Source organism: Salmo salar, chromosome 05, assembly GCF_965601325.2.
Source record: "Salmo salar chromosome 05, fSalSal1, whole genome shotgun sequence".
NCBI classification, from domain to species: domain Eukaryota; kingdom Metazoa; phylum Chordata; class Actinopteri; order Salmoniformes; family Salmonidae; genus Salmo; species Salmo salar.
In genome coordinates, this window is record NC_138295.1 from 1,119,843 (window position 1) to 1,136,958 (window position 17,116).

Here is a 17,116-nt window from a genome sequence, read left to right on the forward strand (position 1 = left end):
TGTTGTGTTGTTGTGGTGGTGTGTTGTTGTTGTGGTGTGTTGTTGTGTGGTGTGTTGTGTTGTTGTGTTGTGTTGTTGTGGTGGTGTGTTGTTGTTGTGGTGTGTTGTGGTGTGTTGTTGTGTGGTATGTTGTTGTGGTGTGTTGTTGTGTTGTGTTGTTGTGGTGGTGTGTTGTTGTTGTGGTGTGTTGTGGTGTGTTGTTGTGTGGTATGTTGTTGTGGTGTGTTGTTGTGGTGTGTTGTTGTGGTGGTGTGTTGTTGTCGTCGTGTGTTGTTGTCGTCGTGTGTTGTTGTCGTCGTGTGTTGTTGTGTTGTTGTCGTCGTGTGTTGTTGTCGTGTGTTGTTGTCGTGTGTTGTTGTGGTGTCGTGTGTTGTGGTGTGTTGTTGTTGTGGTGTGTTGTTGTTGTGGTGTGTTGTTGTGGTGTCGTGTGTTGTTGTGGTGTCGTGTGTTGTTGTGGTGTCGTGTGTTGTTGTGTTGTTGTCGTCGTGTGTTGTTGTCGTGTGTTGTGGTGTGTTGTTGTGGTGTTGTGTTGTTGTGGTGGTGTGTTGTCGTGTGGTGGTGTGTTGTGTGTTGTTGTGGTGTGTTGTTGTGGTGTCGTGTGTTGTTGTGTTGTTGTCGTCGTGTGTTGTTGTCGTGTGTTGTGTTGTTGTGGTGTGGTGTGTTGTTGTTGTGGTGTTGTGTTGTTGTCGTCGTTTGTTGTTGTCGTGTGTGGTGTTGTGTTGTTGTGGTGTGTTGTTGTGGTGTGTTGTTGTGGTGTGTTGTTGTGGTATGTTGTTGTGGTGTTGTGTTGTTGTGGTGTTGTGTTGTTGTGGTGTTGTGTTGTGTTGTGGTGTTGTTGTGTTGTGGTGTGTTGTTGTGGTGTGTTGTTGTGGTGTGTTGTGTTGTTGTGGTGTGTTGTGTTGTTGTGGTGTGTTGTGTTGTTGTTGTGTTGTGTTGTTGTGTTGTTGTTGTAGTGTGTTGTTGTCGTCGTGTGTTGTTGTCGTGTGAGATGTCCGAGGCACTTTGGAACTTCCAGGCTTCTTCCTCCCAGCTCTAACTCAACAGGAAACTGGAAAACACAACCAGTTATAGTCAGACAACAGGGAGTGAAAAAGAAGTGTGTGTGTGTTTATTACCTGTAAGGGTATCCATGGTATTTAGCTCTAAAGATGGACAGCAGCCAACTGAAGAAGAGCATCACCAGACCGATCCCTGCTACACACATGACTAGACAGACAGAGAGAGAGAGAGAGAGACAGAGAGACAGAGAGAGAGAGAGACAGAGAGAGGAGACAGACAGAGAGAGAGACAGAGAGAGGAGACAGACAGAGAGAGAGACAGAGGAGACAGAGAGAGAGAGAGAGAGACAGACAGAGGAGACAGAGAGAGAGACAGACAGAGAGACAGAGAGAGACAGAGACAGACAGACAGAGAGAGACAGACAGAGAGAGACGTTAAATTCTACAACCACCTAAAAGGAAGCGATTCCCAAACCTTCCATAACAAAGCCATCACCTACAGAGAGATGAACCTGGAGAAGAGTCCCCTAAGCAAGCTGGTCCTGGGGCTCTGTTCACAAACACAAACAGACCCCACAGAGCCCCAGGACAGCAACACAATTAGACCCAACCAAATCATGAGAAAACAAAATGATAATTACTTGACACATTGGAAAGAATTTACAAAAAAACAGAGCAAACTAGAATGTTATTTGCTCCTAAACAGAGAGTACACAGTGGCAGAATACCTGACCACTGTGACTGACCCAAACTTAAGGAAAGCGTTGACTATATACAGACTCAGTGAGCATAGCCTTGCTATTGAGAAAGGCCGCCGTAGGCAGACCTGGCTCTCAAGAGAAGACAGGCTATGTGCACCCTGCCAACAAAATGAGGTGGAAACTGAGCTGCACTTCCTAACCTCCTGCCAAATGTATGACCATATTAGAGACACATATTTCCCTCAGATTACACAGATACACAAAGAATTATAAAACAAATTCACTTTTGATAAACTCCCATATCTACTGGGTGAAATACCACAGTGTTCCATCACAGCAGCGAGATGTGACCTGTTGCCACAAGAAAAGGGCAACCAGTGAAGAACAAACACCATTGTAAATACAACCCATATTTATGTTCATTTATTTTCCTTTTTGTACTTTAACTATTTGCACATCGTTACACCACTGTATATAGACATAATATGACATTTGAAATGTCTTTATTCTTTTGGAGCTTTTGTGAGTGTAATGTTTACTGTTCATTTGTTTGTATACGTTTATTTCACTTCTCATATTATCTACTTCACTTGCTTTGGCAATGTTAACATATGTTTCCCATGTCAATAAAGACCCTTGAATTGAGAGAGAGAGAGACAGAGAGAGAGAGAGAGACAGAGAGAGAGAGACAGAGACAGAGAGAGAGAGAGAGAGAGACAGAGAGACAGAGAGAGAGAGAGAGACAGAGAGAGAGAGAGACAGACAGAGAGAGAGAGAGAGACAGAGAGAGAGAGAGACAGAGAGAGAGAGAGACAGAGAGAGAGATTCATACTTTTCCTTTTGGCAATGTCCATATCTGACGTGGCAGCCTCGTGCAACAGCACCATCCCCATGGTAACAGCAGAGTCTGGGGCAGGAGGTTAAGGGTCACAGAGAGAAGCTGTAGCCAATGAGAGGCTTTCATACAGGGTGAGAGGTCAGGGGTTAGACTGAGGTGTGTAAAGGATACTGAAGAGCAGCACGATGTGAGTTTCTGCTACAAACTGGGCCTGACTGCTGCCGTGGATGTAACTCTGAAACCAGACAGACAGACAGACAGACAGACAGACAGACAGACAGACAGACAGACAGACAGACAGACAGACAGACAGACAGACAGACAGACAGACAGACATCATTGTAAATACAATCCATATTTATTTTCCCATCTGTACATCATTACACCACTGTATAGAGACATAATATGACATTTGTAATGTCTTTATTCTATTGGAGCTTCTGTGAGTGTAATGTTTACTGTTCATTTGTTTGTATAAGTTTATTTCACTTCTCATATTATCTACTTCACTTGCTTTGGCAATGTTAACATATGTTTCCCATGTCAATAAAGACCCACTTGTCCAGTAGTGGGGGTATGTTTAGAGATAGAGAGATATTGAGAGAGAGAGAGAGAGAGAGAGAGAGAGAGAGAGAGATATCTATAGAGAGAGGGACGTACCACTTGTCCAGTAGTGGGGGTATGTTTAGAGATAGAGAGATATTGGAGAGAGAGAGAGAGAGAGAGAGAGAGAGAGAGAGAGAGAGAGAGAGAGAGAGAGAGAGAGAGGAGAGAGAGAGAGAGAGAGAGAGAGAGAGAGAGAGAGATATCTATAGAGAGAGGGACGTACCACTTGTCCAGTAGTGGGGGTATGTTTAGAGATAGAGAGATATTGAGAGAGAGAGAGAGAGAGAGAGAGATAGATATCTATAGAGAGAGGGACGTACCACTTGTCCAGTAGTGGGGGTATGTTTAGAGATATCGAGAGATATCGAGAGAGAGAGGGACGTACCACTTGTCCAGTAGTGGGGGTATGTTGAGAGAGAGAGAGATATCGAGAGAGAGAGGGACGTACCACTTGTCCAGTAGTGGGGGTATGTTTAGAGATATCGAGAGATATCTATAGAGAGAGGGACGTACCACTTGTCCAGTAGTGGGGGTATGTTTAGAGATATCGAGAGATATCTATAGAGAGAGGGACGTACCACTTGTCCAGTAGTGGGGTTCTTGTGGGCGTAGGGAGGTCCTCTAATGTGGTTCCACATCTGACCTGAAGTCATGATCAGGCAGAAACACTACAGAGAACAGAACACCAATGACTCAACACTTATTGATCCATAACGCTGATGCTCAGCTACGTAATGAACCAGTGTGTTCCTACCAGAGCAGAGAAGGCCCAGACGTTCTTGTTGTAGAGGAACTCCAGGTTGTTTCTACGGAGGTAAGCCAGTCCTCCTATCACTGCCAGCAGGAATCCCAGCATCAACGGACCTGCATAGTTAGGAGGACGGATCACACGGATCTACACAGAGAGACAGACAGACAGACAGACAGACAGACAGACAGACAGACAGAGAGACATACACAGAGAGAGAGAGACATACACACAGAGAGAGAGAGACATACACACAGAGAGAGAGAGAGAGAGAGAGAGAGACATACACACAGAGAGAGAGAGAGACATACACACAGAGAGAGAGAGAGACATACACACAGAGAGAGACATACACACAGAGAGAGACATACACACAGAGAGAGACATACACACAGAGAGAGAGAGACATACACACAGAGAGAGAGAGACATACACACAGAGAGAGAGAGACATACACACAGAGAGAGAGAGACATACACACAGAGAGAGAGAGACATACACACAGAGAGAGAGAGAGAGAGAGAGAGAGACATACACACAGAGAGAGAGAGAGACATACACACAGAGAGAGACATACACACAGAGAGAGAGAGACATACACACAGAGAGAGAGAGACATACACACAGAGAGAGAGAGACATACACACAGAGAGAGAGAGACATACACACAGAGAGAGAGAGACATACACACAGTCAGCCTGATCACACACATCTATCCATATAAACAGACTTATATATTACGCAGATACCTAGTGTGAGAGTTGAAGAGGTGAAGAGGTGAGAGGTCAGGAGGTCCTACCTGTACGTCAGTGAAAGGTGAGAGGTCAGGAGGTGTTACCTGTACGTCAGTGAAAGGTGAAGAGGTGAGAGGTCAGGAGGTGTTACCTGTACGTCAGTGAAAGGTGAAGAGGTGAGAGGTCAGGAGGTGTTACCTGTACGTCAGTGAAAGGTGAAGAGGTGAGAGGTCAGGAGGTGTTACCTGTACGTCAGTGAAAGGTAAAGAGGTGAAAGGTCAGGAGGTGTTACCTGTACGTCAGTGAAAGGTCAGGAGGTCCTACCTGTACGTCAGTGAAAGGTGAAAGGTCAGGAGGTGTTACCTGTACGTCAGTGAAAGGTCAGGAGGTCCTACCTGTACGTCAGTGAAAGGTGAAGAGGTGAGAGGTCAGGAGGTGTTACCTGTACGTCAGTGAAAGGTGAAGAGGTGAGAGGTCAGGAGGTGTTACCTGTACGTCAGTGAAAGGTAAAGAGGTGAAAGGTCAGGAGGTGTTACCTGTACGTCAGTGAAAGGTCAGGAGGTCCTACCTGTACGTCAGTGAAAGGTGAAAGGTCAGGAGGTGTTACCTGTACGTCAGTGAAAGGTCAGGAGGTCCTACCTGTACGTCAGTGAAAGGTGAAAGGTCAGGAGGTGTTACCTGTACGTCAGTGCGGTCCCCGACCCAGCGGGCCAGTTGTTCTGCAGCGAAGCCTCTGACCTGCAGCTCATAGGAGTCGGACTTCTTAGGCTTCCCTTTAGCTGGGAAATGGATGAAGGAGGGAGCCGAGTTCATATTCAACTGGGGAGACAAACAACAGATATAAATACTACTATATACACATAACAGATATATAAATACTACTATATACACACAGCCCCTAACAGCACTATATACACATCAGCTACTATATACACACAGCCCCTAACAGATATATAAATACTACTATATCACACACAGTACACAGATATATAAATACTACTATATACACACAACAGATATATAAATACTACTATATACACATAACAGATATATAAATACTACTATATACACAAGTAACAGATATATAAATACTACTATATACACAAATAACAGATATATAAATACTACTATATACACAAACAACAGATATATAAATACTACTATATACACATAAGATATATAAATACTACTATATACACAAACAACAGATATATAAATACTACTATATACACATAAGATATATAAATACTACTATATACACAAATAACAGATATATAAATACTACTATATACACATAACAGATATATAAATACTACTATATACACAAACAACAGATATATAAATACTACTATATACACAAATAACAGATATATAAATACTACTATATACACATAACAGATATATAAATACTACTATATACACATAACAGATATATAAATACTACTATATACACAAGTAACAGATATATAAATACTACTATATACACAAATAACAGATATATAAATACTACTATATACACAAATAACAGATATATAAATACTACTATATACACAAGTAACAGATATATAAATACTACTATATACACAAGTAACAGATATATAAATACTACTATATACACATAACAGATATATAAATACTACTATATACACAAATAACAGATATATAAATACTACTATATACACATAACAGATATATAAATACTACTATATACACATAACAGATATATAAATACTACTATATACACAAATAACAGATATAACTACTACTATATAACTACACTACATATATAACTACTACTATATTCATATACACTACATATATAACAACTACTACTATATTCATATACACTACATATATAACAACTACTACTATATTCATATACACTACATATATAACAACTACTACTATATTCATATACACTACATATATAACAACTACTATATTCACAAATAACATAGATATATAACTACTATATTCACAAATACTACGACTACTACAATATACACAAATACTATATAACTACACTACATATATAACGACTAATATATTCATATACACTACATATACAACTACTAATATATTCATATACAACTACTAATATATTCATATACAACTACTAATATATTCATATAGAACTACTAATATATTCATATAGAACTACTAATATATTCATATACACTACATATACAACTACTAATATATTCATATACACTACATATATAACAACTAATATATTCATATACACTACATATATAACAACTACTATCTTCATATAGGCTAGATATATAACTATTATCTTTATAAATAACTACTACTATATTATACAAATGCTACTATATTCATACACACTACATATATATATTAAATAAATACCACATACATAACTGCTATTATATTATATCTACTACTATATTCATAAAGAGATCAGGGTGCCTGAATTTGTTGGTGAGTGGGTAACCCGCCTCTACCATCCATTCTATTAGCCAACTTGCAATCACTGGAGAATAAACTGGATGAGCTCCGTTCGAGAATATCCTACCAACGGAACATTAAAAAAATGTAACATCAAACGTCTCACGGATAATATAGAGTTGGCTGGGTTTTCCGTGCATCGGCAGGACAGAACAGCTTCGTCCAGTAAGACGAGGAGTGGGGGTGTGTCTATTTGTCAATAACAGCTGGTGCGCGATGTCTAATATTATAGAAGTCTCGAGGTATTGCTCGCCTGAGGTAGAGTACCTCATGATAAGCTGTAGACCACACTATCTACCAAGAGGTAGAGTACCTCATGATAAGCTGTAGACCACACTATCTACCAAGAGGTAGAGTACCTCATGATAAGCTGTAGACCACACTATCTACCAAGAGGTAGAGTACCTCATGATCAGCTGTAGACCACACTATCTACCAAGAGGTAGAGTACCTCATGATCAGCTGTAGACCACACTATCTACCAAGAGGTAGAGTACCTCATGATCAGCTGTAGACCACACTATCTACCAAGAGGTAGAGTACCTCATGATCAGCTGTAGACCACACTATCTACCAAGAGGTAGAGTACCTCATGATCAGCTGTAGACCACACTATCTACCAAGAGAGTTCTCATCTATATTATTAATAGCCGTCTATTTACCACCACAGACCGATGGTGGCACTAAGACCGCTCTCAACCAGCTGTATAAGGCCATAAGGGGGGGGGGGGGGACTCTAGACCACCTTTACTCCACACACAGAGACACATACAAAGCTCTCCCTCGCCCTCCATTTGGAAAATCTGAATATAATTCTATCTTCCTGATTCCTGCTTACAAGCAAAAACTAAAGCAGGAAGTACCAGTGACGCGCTCAATACGGAAGTGATCAGATGATGCGGATCCTAAGCTACAGGTCTGTTTTGATAGCACAGACTGGAATATGTTCCGGGATTCATCCAATGGCATTGAGGAGTACACCACCTCAGTCATCGGCTTCATCAATAAGTGCATTGACGACGTCGTCCCCACAGTGACCGTACGTACATATCCCAACCAGAAGCCATGGATTACAGGCAACATCCGCATCAAGCTACAGGATAGACCTGCTGCTTTCAAGGAGCAGGACACTAATCCAGACGCCTATAAGAAATCCCGCTATGCCCTCAGACGAACCACCAAACAAGCAAAGCGTCAATACAGGATTAAGATTGAATCCTACTACACCGGCTCTGACGCTCGTTGGATGTGTCAGGGCTTGCAAACTATTACAGACTATAAGGGAAACAGAGCAGCGAGCGGGCCCAGTGACGCGAGCCTACCAGACGAGCTAAATACCTTCTATTCTCACTTCGAGGCAAGCAACACTGAAGTATGCATGAGAGCACCAGCTGTTCCAGACAACTGTGTGATCACGCTCTCCGTAGCCGATGTGAGCAAGACCTTTAGACAGGTCAGCATTCACAAGGCCGCGGGGCCAGACGGATTACCAGGACGTGTACTTAGAGCATGCGCAGACCAACTAGCAAATGTCTTCACTGACATTTTTAACCTCTCCCAGACCGAGTCTGTAATACCTACATGTTTCAAGCAGACCACCAAAGTCCCTGTGCCCAAGGAAGTGAAGGTAACCTGCCTAAATGACTACTGACCTGTAGCACAAGTGCTTTGAAAGGCTGGTCCACAGATTCACAGATGACACAATCTCAGTTGCACTCCACACTGCCCTTTCCCACCTGGACAAAAGGAACACCTATGTGAGAATGCTGTTCATTGACTGCAGCTTAGCATTAAACACCATAGTGCCCTCAAAGCTCATCATTAAGTTAAGGACCCTGGGACTAAACACATCCATCTGCAAATGGATACTGGACTTCCTGATGGACCGCCCCCAGGTGGTAAGGATAGGTAACAGCACATTCGCCACGCTGATCCTCAACACGGGGGCCCCTCCTGTACCCAAGACTGCGTGGCCAGGCACGACTACAACACCATCATTAAGTTAGCTGACGACACAACAGTGGTAGGCCTGATCACCGACAACGATGAGACAGCCTATAGGGAGGAGATCAGAGACCTGGCAGTGTGGTGCCAGGACAACAACCTCTCCCTCAACATGAGCAAGACAAAGGAGCTGATGGTGGACAACAGGAAAAGGTGGACCGAACACGCCCCCATGAACATCAACGGGGCTGTAGTGGAGTGGGTGGAGAGTTTCAAGTTCCTTGGTCTCCACATCAACAACAAACTACCATGGTCCAAGCACACCAAGACAGTCGAAGAGGGCACGACAACACCTTTATTTAAAAAAAAAAATCTTAATTTTTGCTAATTTATTTCAAATAAAAAACAGAAAAACCTTATTTAAATAAGTATGCAGACCTTTTGTATGAGACTCGAAATTGAGCTCAGGTGCATTCTGTTTTCATTGATCATCCTTGGGATTTTTCAACAACTTGACTTGAGTCCACCTGCGGTAAATTCAATTGATTGGACATGATATACCGTCTCCAAATCATGATGTAAGGCAAGAAAACATTTTTGAGAGGATTGAAAATAAACTGTTTCTCCATGTAACCCACATACAAATCAGCATAGTTAGGAGCCAAGGGGGATCCCATAGCAGTACCCTTCGTCTGAATAAAGAAATCATTTAGAAACATGAAGTAGTTGTGGGTGAGTACTATTTCATCCAATGTTATAATGCAGCACTAGAAGGTAGTTCATCAGGGTCACGTTGTAGAAGAAAATGTTCCATAGCTTCAATACCGCCCTCGTGTGGAATATTAGTGTATAACGACTCAACATCAGAAGTAACTAACAAAGTGTTATCAGGGAGACGATCAAGAAATTCAATGATAGAGATCATACTGCTGGTGTCCTTTAGGAGGAGGGGAGCTGTTCTGAGATCATACTGCTGGTGTCCTTTAGGAGGAGGGGAGCTGTTCTGAGATCATACTGCTGGTGTCCTTTAGGAGGAGGGGAGCTGTTCTGAGATCATACTGCTGGTGTCCTTTAGGAGGAGGGGAGCTGTTCTGAGATCATACTGCTGGTGTCCTTTAGGAGGAGGGGAGCTGTTCTGAGATCATACTGCTGGTGTCCTTTAGGAGGAGGGGAGCTGTTCTGAGATCATACTGCTGGTGTCCTTTAGGAGGAGGGGAGCTGTTCTGAGATCATACTGCTGGTGTCCTTTAGGAGGAGGGGAGCTGTTCTGAGATCATACTGCTGGTGACCTTTAGGAGGAGGGGAGCTGTTCTGAGATCATACTGCTGGTGTCCTTTAGGAGGAGGGGAGCTGTTCTGAGATCATACTGCTGGTGTCCTTTAGGAGGAGGGGAGCTGTTCTGAGATCATACTGCTGGTGTCCTTTAGGAGGAGGGGAGCTGTTCTGAGATCATACTGCTGGTGACCTTTAGGAGGAGGGGAGCTGTTCTGAGATCATACTGCTGGTGACCTTTAGGAGGAGGGGAGCTGTTCTGAGATCATACTGCTGGTGTCCTTTAGGAGGAGGGGAGCTGTTCTGAGATCATACTGCTGGTGTCCTTTAGGAGGAGGGGAGCTGTTCTGAGATCATACTGCTGGTGTCCTTTAGGAGGAGGGGAGCTGTTCTGAGATCATACTGCTGGTGTCCTTTAGGAGGAGGGGAGCTGTTCTGAGATCATACTGCTGGTGTCCTTTAGGAGGAGGGGAGCTGTTCTGAGATCATACTGCTGGTGTCCTTTAGGAGGAGGGGAGCTGTTCTGAGATCATACTGCTGGTGTCCTTTAGGAGGAGGGGAGCTGTTCTGAGATCATACTGCTGGTGACCTTTAGGAGGAGGGGAGCTGTTCTGAGATCATACTGCTGGTGACCTTTAGGAGGAGGGGAGCTGTTCTGAGATCATACTGCTGGTGTCCTTTAGGAGGAGGGGAGCTGTTCTGAGATCATACTGCTGGTGTCCTTTAGGAGGAGGGGAGCTGTTCTGAGATCATACTGCTGGTGTCCTTTAGGAGGAGGGGAGCTGTTCTGAGATCATACTGCTGGTGTCCTTTAGGAGGAGGGGAGCTGTTCTGAGATCATACTGCTGGTGTCCTTTAGGAGGAGGGGAGCTGTTCTGAGATCATACTGCTGGTGTCCTTTAGGAGGAGGGGAGCTGTTCTGAGATCATACTGCTGGTGTCCTTTAGGAGGAGGGGAGCTGTTCTGAGATTATACTGCTGGTGTCCTTTAGGAGGAGGGGAGCTGTTCTGAGATCACACTGCTGGTGTCCTTTAGGAGGAGGGGAGCTGTTCTGAGATCACACTGCTGGTGTCCTTTAGGAGGAGGGGAGCTGTTCTGAGATCACACTGCTGGTGTCCTTTAGGAGGAGGGGAGCTGTTCTGAGATCACACTGCTGGTGTCCTTTAGGAGGAGAGCTGTTCTGAGATCATACTGCTGGTGTCCTTTAGGAGGAGGGGAGCTGTTCTGAGATCATACTGCTGGTGTCCTTTAGGAGGAGGGGAGCTGTTCTGAGATCATACTGCTGGTGTCCTTTAGGAGGAGGGGAGCTGTTCTGAGATCATACTGCTGGTGTCCTTTAGGAGGAGGGGAGCTGTTCTGAGATCATACTGCTGGTGTCCTTTAGGAGGAGGGGAGCTGTTCTGAGATCATACTGCTGGTGTCCTTTAGGAGGAGGGGAGCTGTTCTGAGATCATACTGCTGGTGTCCTTTAGGAGGAGGGGAGCTGTTCTGAGATCATACTGCTGGTGTCCTTTAGGAGGAGGGGAGCTGTTCTAAGATCATACTGCTGGTGTCCTTTAGGAGGAGGAGAGCTGTTCTGAGATCATACTGCTGGTGTCCTTTAGGAGGAGGGGAGCTGTTCTGAGATCATACTGCTGGTGTCCTTTAGGAGGGGAGCTGTTCTGAGATCATACTGCTGGTGTCCTTTAGGAGGAGGGGAGCTGTTCTGAGATCATACTGCTGGTGTCCTTTAGGAGGGGAGCTGTTCTGAGATCATACTGCTGGTGTCCTTTAGGAGGAGGGGAGCTGTTCTGAGATCATACTGCTGGTGTCCTTTGGAGGAGGGGAGCTGTTCTGAGATCATACTGCTGGTGTCCTTTAGGAGGAGGGGAGCTGTTCTGAGATCATACTGCTGGTGTCCTTTAGGAGGAGGGGAGCTGTTCTGAGATCATACTGCTGGTGTCCTTTAGGAGGAGGGGAGCTGTTCTGAGATCATACTGCTGGTGTCCTTTAGGAGGAGGGGAGCTGTTCTGAGATCATACTGCTGGTGTCCTTTAGGAGGAGGGGAGCTGTTCTGAGATCATACTGCTGGTGTCCTTTAGGAGGAGGGGAGCTGTTCTGAGATCATACTGCTGGTGTCCTTTAGGAGGAGGGGAGCTGTTCTGAGATCATACTGCTGGTGTCCTTTAGGAGGAGGGGAGCTGTTCTGAGATCATACTGCTGGTGTCCTTTAGGAGGAGGGGAGCTGTTCTGAGATCATACTGCTGGTGTCCTTTAGGAGGAGGGGAGCTGTTCTGAGATCATACTGCTGGTGTCCTTTAGGAGGAGGGGAGCTGTTCTGAGACCATACTGCTGGTTACTGCATCAATGATAGAGGGGCCGTTACTGCATCAATGCCCTCTACAATAGGGGCCGTTAGGACTGGCGTATCGGATTGTAAATCAAGCAAAGCTTGTATTTCATCCTGAGGTAAATTATGGAAAATATGTTCTCCTGTTTGTTCTTAGGAAGATCAACATCTTGTTCAACCAGTCTGCAATATGTCTCAATAGAGTGATTGCGATTGGCTGGAGGAACAAAATAACTCTTACTTTTAAAAGGTGTCAGAGTGCAGGTGGGCAACCTACATGTTCAGTAGAAACATCCCGATTAGGAGATAAAGTATTCCCTTAAAACATCCCGATTAGGAGAGATAAAGTATTCCCTTAAAACATCCCGATTAGGAGAGATAAAGTATTCCCTTAAAACATCCCGATTAGGAGAGATAAAGTATTCCCTTAAAACATCCCGATTAGGAGAGATAAAGTATTCCCTTAAAACATCCCGATTAGGGGAGATAAAGTATTCCCTTAAAACATCCCGAATAGGAGAGATAAAGTATTCCCTTAAAACATCCCGATTAGGAGAGATAAAGTATTCCCTTAAACCTAAACATTGAGTTGTAGGCACAAAATATAGCCCTTTATTAAGCATTGATAAACCAATTTCAGTTTAACGATGCTAACAGTCAGGGAGACGGGCCTGGTTCTAACGGTCAGGGAGACGGGCCTGGTTCTAACAGTCAGGGAGACGGGCCTGGTTCTAACAGTCAGGGAGACGGGCCTGGTTCTAACGGTCAGGGAGACGGGCCTGGTTCTAACAGTCAGGGAGACGGGCCTGGTTCTAACAGTCAGGGAGACGGGCCTGGTTCTAACAGTCAGGGAGACGGGCCTGGTTCTAACAGTCAGGGAGACGGGCCTGGTTCTAACAGTCAGGGAGACGGGCCTGGTTCTAACAGTCAGGGAGACGGGCCTGGTTCTAACAGTCAGGGAGACGGGCCTGGTTCTAACAGTCAGGGAGACGGGCCTGGTTCTAACAGTCAGGGAGACGGGCCTGGTTCTAACAGTCAGGGAGACGGGCCTGGTTCTAACAGTCAGGGAGACGGGCCTGGTTCTAACAGTCAGGGAGACGGGCCGGTTCTAACAGTCAGGGAGACGGGCCGGTTCTAACAGTCAGGGAGACGGGCCTGGTTCTAACAGTCAGGGAGACGGGCCGGTTCTAACAGTCAGGGAGACGGGCCGGTTCTAACAGTCAGGGAGACGGGCCTGGTTCTAACAGACAGGGAGACGGGCCTGGTTCTAACAGTCAGGGAGACGGGCCTGGTTCTAACAGTCAGGGAGACGGGCCTGGTTCTAACAGTCAGGGAGACGGGCCTGGTTCTAACAGTCAGGGAGACGGGCCTGGTTCTAACAGTCAGGGAGACGGGCCTGGTTCTAACGGTCAGGGAGACGGGCCTGGTTCTAACAGTCAGGGAGACGGGCCGGTTCTAACGGTCAGGGAGACGGGCCTGGTTCTAACAGTCAGGGAGACGGGCCTGGTTCTAACAGTCAGGGAGACGGGCCTGGTTCTAACAGTCAGGGAGACGGGCCTGGTTCTAACAGTCAGGGAGACGGGCCGGTTCTAACAGTCAGGGAGACGGGCCTGGTTCTAACAGTCAGGGAGACGGGCCTGCTTCTAACAGTCAGGGAGACGGGCCGGTTCTAACAGTCAGGGAGACGGGCCTGGTTCTAACGGTCAGGGAGACGGGCCTGGTTCTAACGGTCAGGGAGACGGGCCTGGTTCTAACGGTCAGGGAGACGGGCCGGTTCTAACAGTCAGGGAGACGGGCCGGTTCTAACAGTCAGGGAGACGGGCCGGTTCTAACGGTCAGGGAGACGGGCCTGGTTCTAACAGTCAGGGAGACGGGCCTGGTTCTAACAGTCAGGGAGACGGGCCTGGTTCTAACAGTCAGGGAGACGGGCCGGTTCTAACAGTCAGGGAGACGGGCCGGTTCTAAATAACGTGTGAAGGGTGAAATAAACTAAAAGAGAGAAGAGATTTACCATCTGAAAGACGTCGGATCCTTCGTCAAAGTCGACGGTAGCGAAGAAGACCTTGTTGGTGAAGGCAGTGGAGTAACGCCAGGAATTAGCAAGGATCTGGAACTCTTCGTCAGCCTGTCTGCAGAGGGGGTCAAATACCTTTCACTATTTAAGATACGATTCATTTACAGACTGATACAGACCGGCAGACTACACGCCGCCTCTGATACAGACCGGCAGACTACACGCCGCCTCTGATACAGACCGCCAGACTACACGCCGCCTCTGATACAGACCGGCAGACTACACGCCGCCTCTGATACTGACTGGCAGACTACACGCCACCTCTGTGGCTGTTACTTGCAGACGGGTTTGTCTGAATTGAGAAAATAAACACATTTTTTGCTCCATGCGTACTCTGCCATGCGTACTCTGCCATGCGTACTCTGCCATGCGTACTCTGCCATGGGTACTCTGCCATGGGTACTCTGCCATGGGTACTCTGCCATGGGTACTCTGCCATCTTGTCTATTTCAAGTCTTCTCTCATTGATCAAGACAGGTGAGTATTGTGACATGCAGCACTTTGGGGTGGACATCCAGCCGTCTCAATTAATGAGAGAAGATTTGAAATGGACAACATGGAGGTGTACACATTGTTAAATTACTTCATGGAGCAAATCATATATTTATTTTCACAATTAAAAAACGGACACTAGACCTTTTATGACACTCCTGTTTCCACTAATCGAGGACAAAGACAGTATTGTCCAAGCTATGGTTGGTCGAAAATTCCCTAGGCTACACCAAACATTACCCACCCTATAACTCCAAGTAATGGATACCAAAAAAAAATCTTTGTTTAAATATACATTATCTGGTGTCACAATCAGTAGCGAACTTACTTGCAGACGCCACACTGTCTCTGCGGCTGCAGGGCGGTGAACATGATGACCACAGAGTAGTTCCTGGGAGGAGCCTTCACAAAGCGACGAAACTTCTCCCCGTTCATACGGATCACAGCTCTTCTCCCGGTCCAGTCCATCAACTGGCCGACCTTCTCAGAGAGCAGGGTCTGGAGGGAGGGAGAAGAGAGGTCAGGGGTTAGAGGTTAAGGTCTGATACAAGCCCAGTCCATCAACTAGCCCCCCCCCCCTCTCAGAGAGCAGGGTCTGGAGGGAGAGAGAAGAGAGGTCAGGGGTTAGAGGTTAAGGTCTGATACCAGTCCATCAACTAGCCCCCCCCCCCCCCCCTCTCAGAGAGCAGGGTCTGGAGGGAGAAGAGAGGTCAGGGGTTAGAGGTTAGGGTCTGATACCAGTCCATCAACTAGCCCCCCCCTCTCAGAGAGCAGGGTCTGGAGGGAGAAGAGAGGTCAGGGGTTAGAGGTTAGGGTCTGATACCAGTCCATCAACTAGCCCCCCCTCTCAGAGAGAAAGTCTCTAATTCCTAGCTAGCGCCAAATGAGGGCGCCTTCCTGACCCGGAAGTGCTAACAGTTTAGTAATGATGCGGATTATAGCTGCAGGAAGGTTATTAAAAGTTTTCCGACCAAATAGAACATAGCCATATCAATAAGTGATTTGTTAGTTATTACAAGTATCTAGATATCTATATCTGCAGCATTTTCGACGATGCAAACTAGCTAGGTAACCGGTTCCAGGCTAAAAGTTAACAGCTAGCTAGACCCATGAGCTAACGTTAGCCTGCTAACCGTTAGCGATTTAGTAAATTCACGACGCATGCAGTGTAATGATTATAACACCGTGCACTGAGAATAATAGCAATACCTCCTTTTTCTTTTGTCCGGTTGAAGGGACTCCATATAAAGTCAACAGCAGCAACAACAACACAGTTATATCCATGTTCATCCTGTTTCACAGAGGCGCTTTCCGTCGGTCGTCTGGCAACGGATTAAAGGATTCGCTGTCACATTCCTATTGGTCAAAATTTCCGCTTCAAGAGCCAATGGCGTGATAGAGGAAGAGACCGTAGAGAGAGATCCTGGCTGGGCCGTTCTGCTCTACTTAATGTCCCCGACCGGTGGAGGGGGGGGTGACCGGTGGAGGGGGGGGTGACCGGTGGAGGGGGGGTGACCGGTGGAGGGGGGGTGACCGGTGGAGGGGGGGGTGACCGGTGGAGGGGGGGTGACCGGTGGGAGGGGGGGTGACCGGTGGAGGGGGGGGTGACCGGTGGAGGGGGGGGTGACCGGTGGAGGGGGGGGTGACCGGTGGATGGGGTGACCGGTGGGAGGGGGGTGACCGGTGGAGGGGGGGGTGACTGGTGGGAGGGGTGCCCGGTGGATGGGGTGACCGGTGGATGGGGGTGACCGGTGGAGGGGGGGGTGACCGGTGGAGGGGGGGGTGACCGGTGGAGGGGGGGGGTGACCGGTGGAGGGGGGGGTGACCGGTGGAGGGGGGGGTGACCGGTGGATGGGGTGACCGGTGGGAGGGGGGTGACCGGTGGAGGGGGGGGTGACCGGTGGAGGG

The 17,116-nt window shown here is 46.5% G+C and overlaps 1 protein-coding gene across 1 annotated transcript; it reads right to left on the minus strand.

Moving 5' to 3' along the window:
• Positions 1 to 551: 551 nt before the first annotated feature.
• On the minus strand, positions 552 to 16,628 carry LOC123743070 (dolichyl-diphosphooligosaccharide--protein glycosyltransferase subunit MAGT1). Its single transcript, XM_082974992.1, has 10 exons — positions 16,418 to 16,628; positions 15,537 to 15,706; positions 14,654 to 14,771; positions 5,304 to 5,444; positions 3,898 to 4,038; positions 3,722 to 3,811; positions 2,709 to 2,772; positions 2,532 to 2,606; positions 1,116 to 1,206; positions 552 to 1,048 (listed from the first exon to the last, which is right to left on the minus strand). The coding sequence occupies exons 1-10, from the start codon at positions 16,496 to 16,498 to the stop codon at positions 1,033 to 1,035; spliced, it is 987 nt and encodes a 328-aa protein (XP_082831118.1). The 5' UTR covers positions 16,499 to 16,628; the 3' UTR covers positions 552 to 1,032.
• Between the last annotated feature and the right edge of the window lie 488 nt (positions 16,629 to 17,116).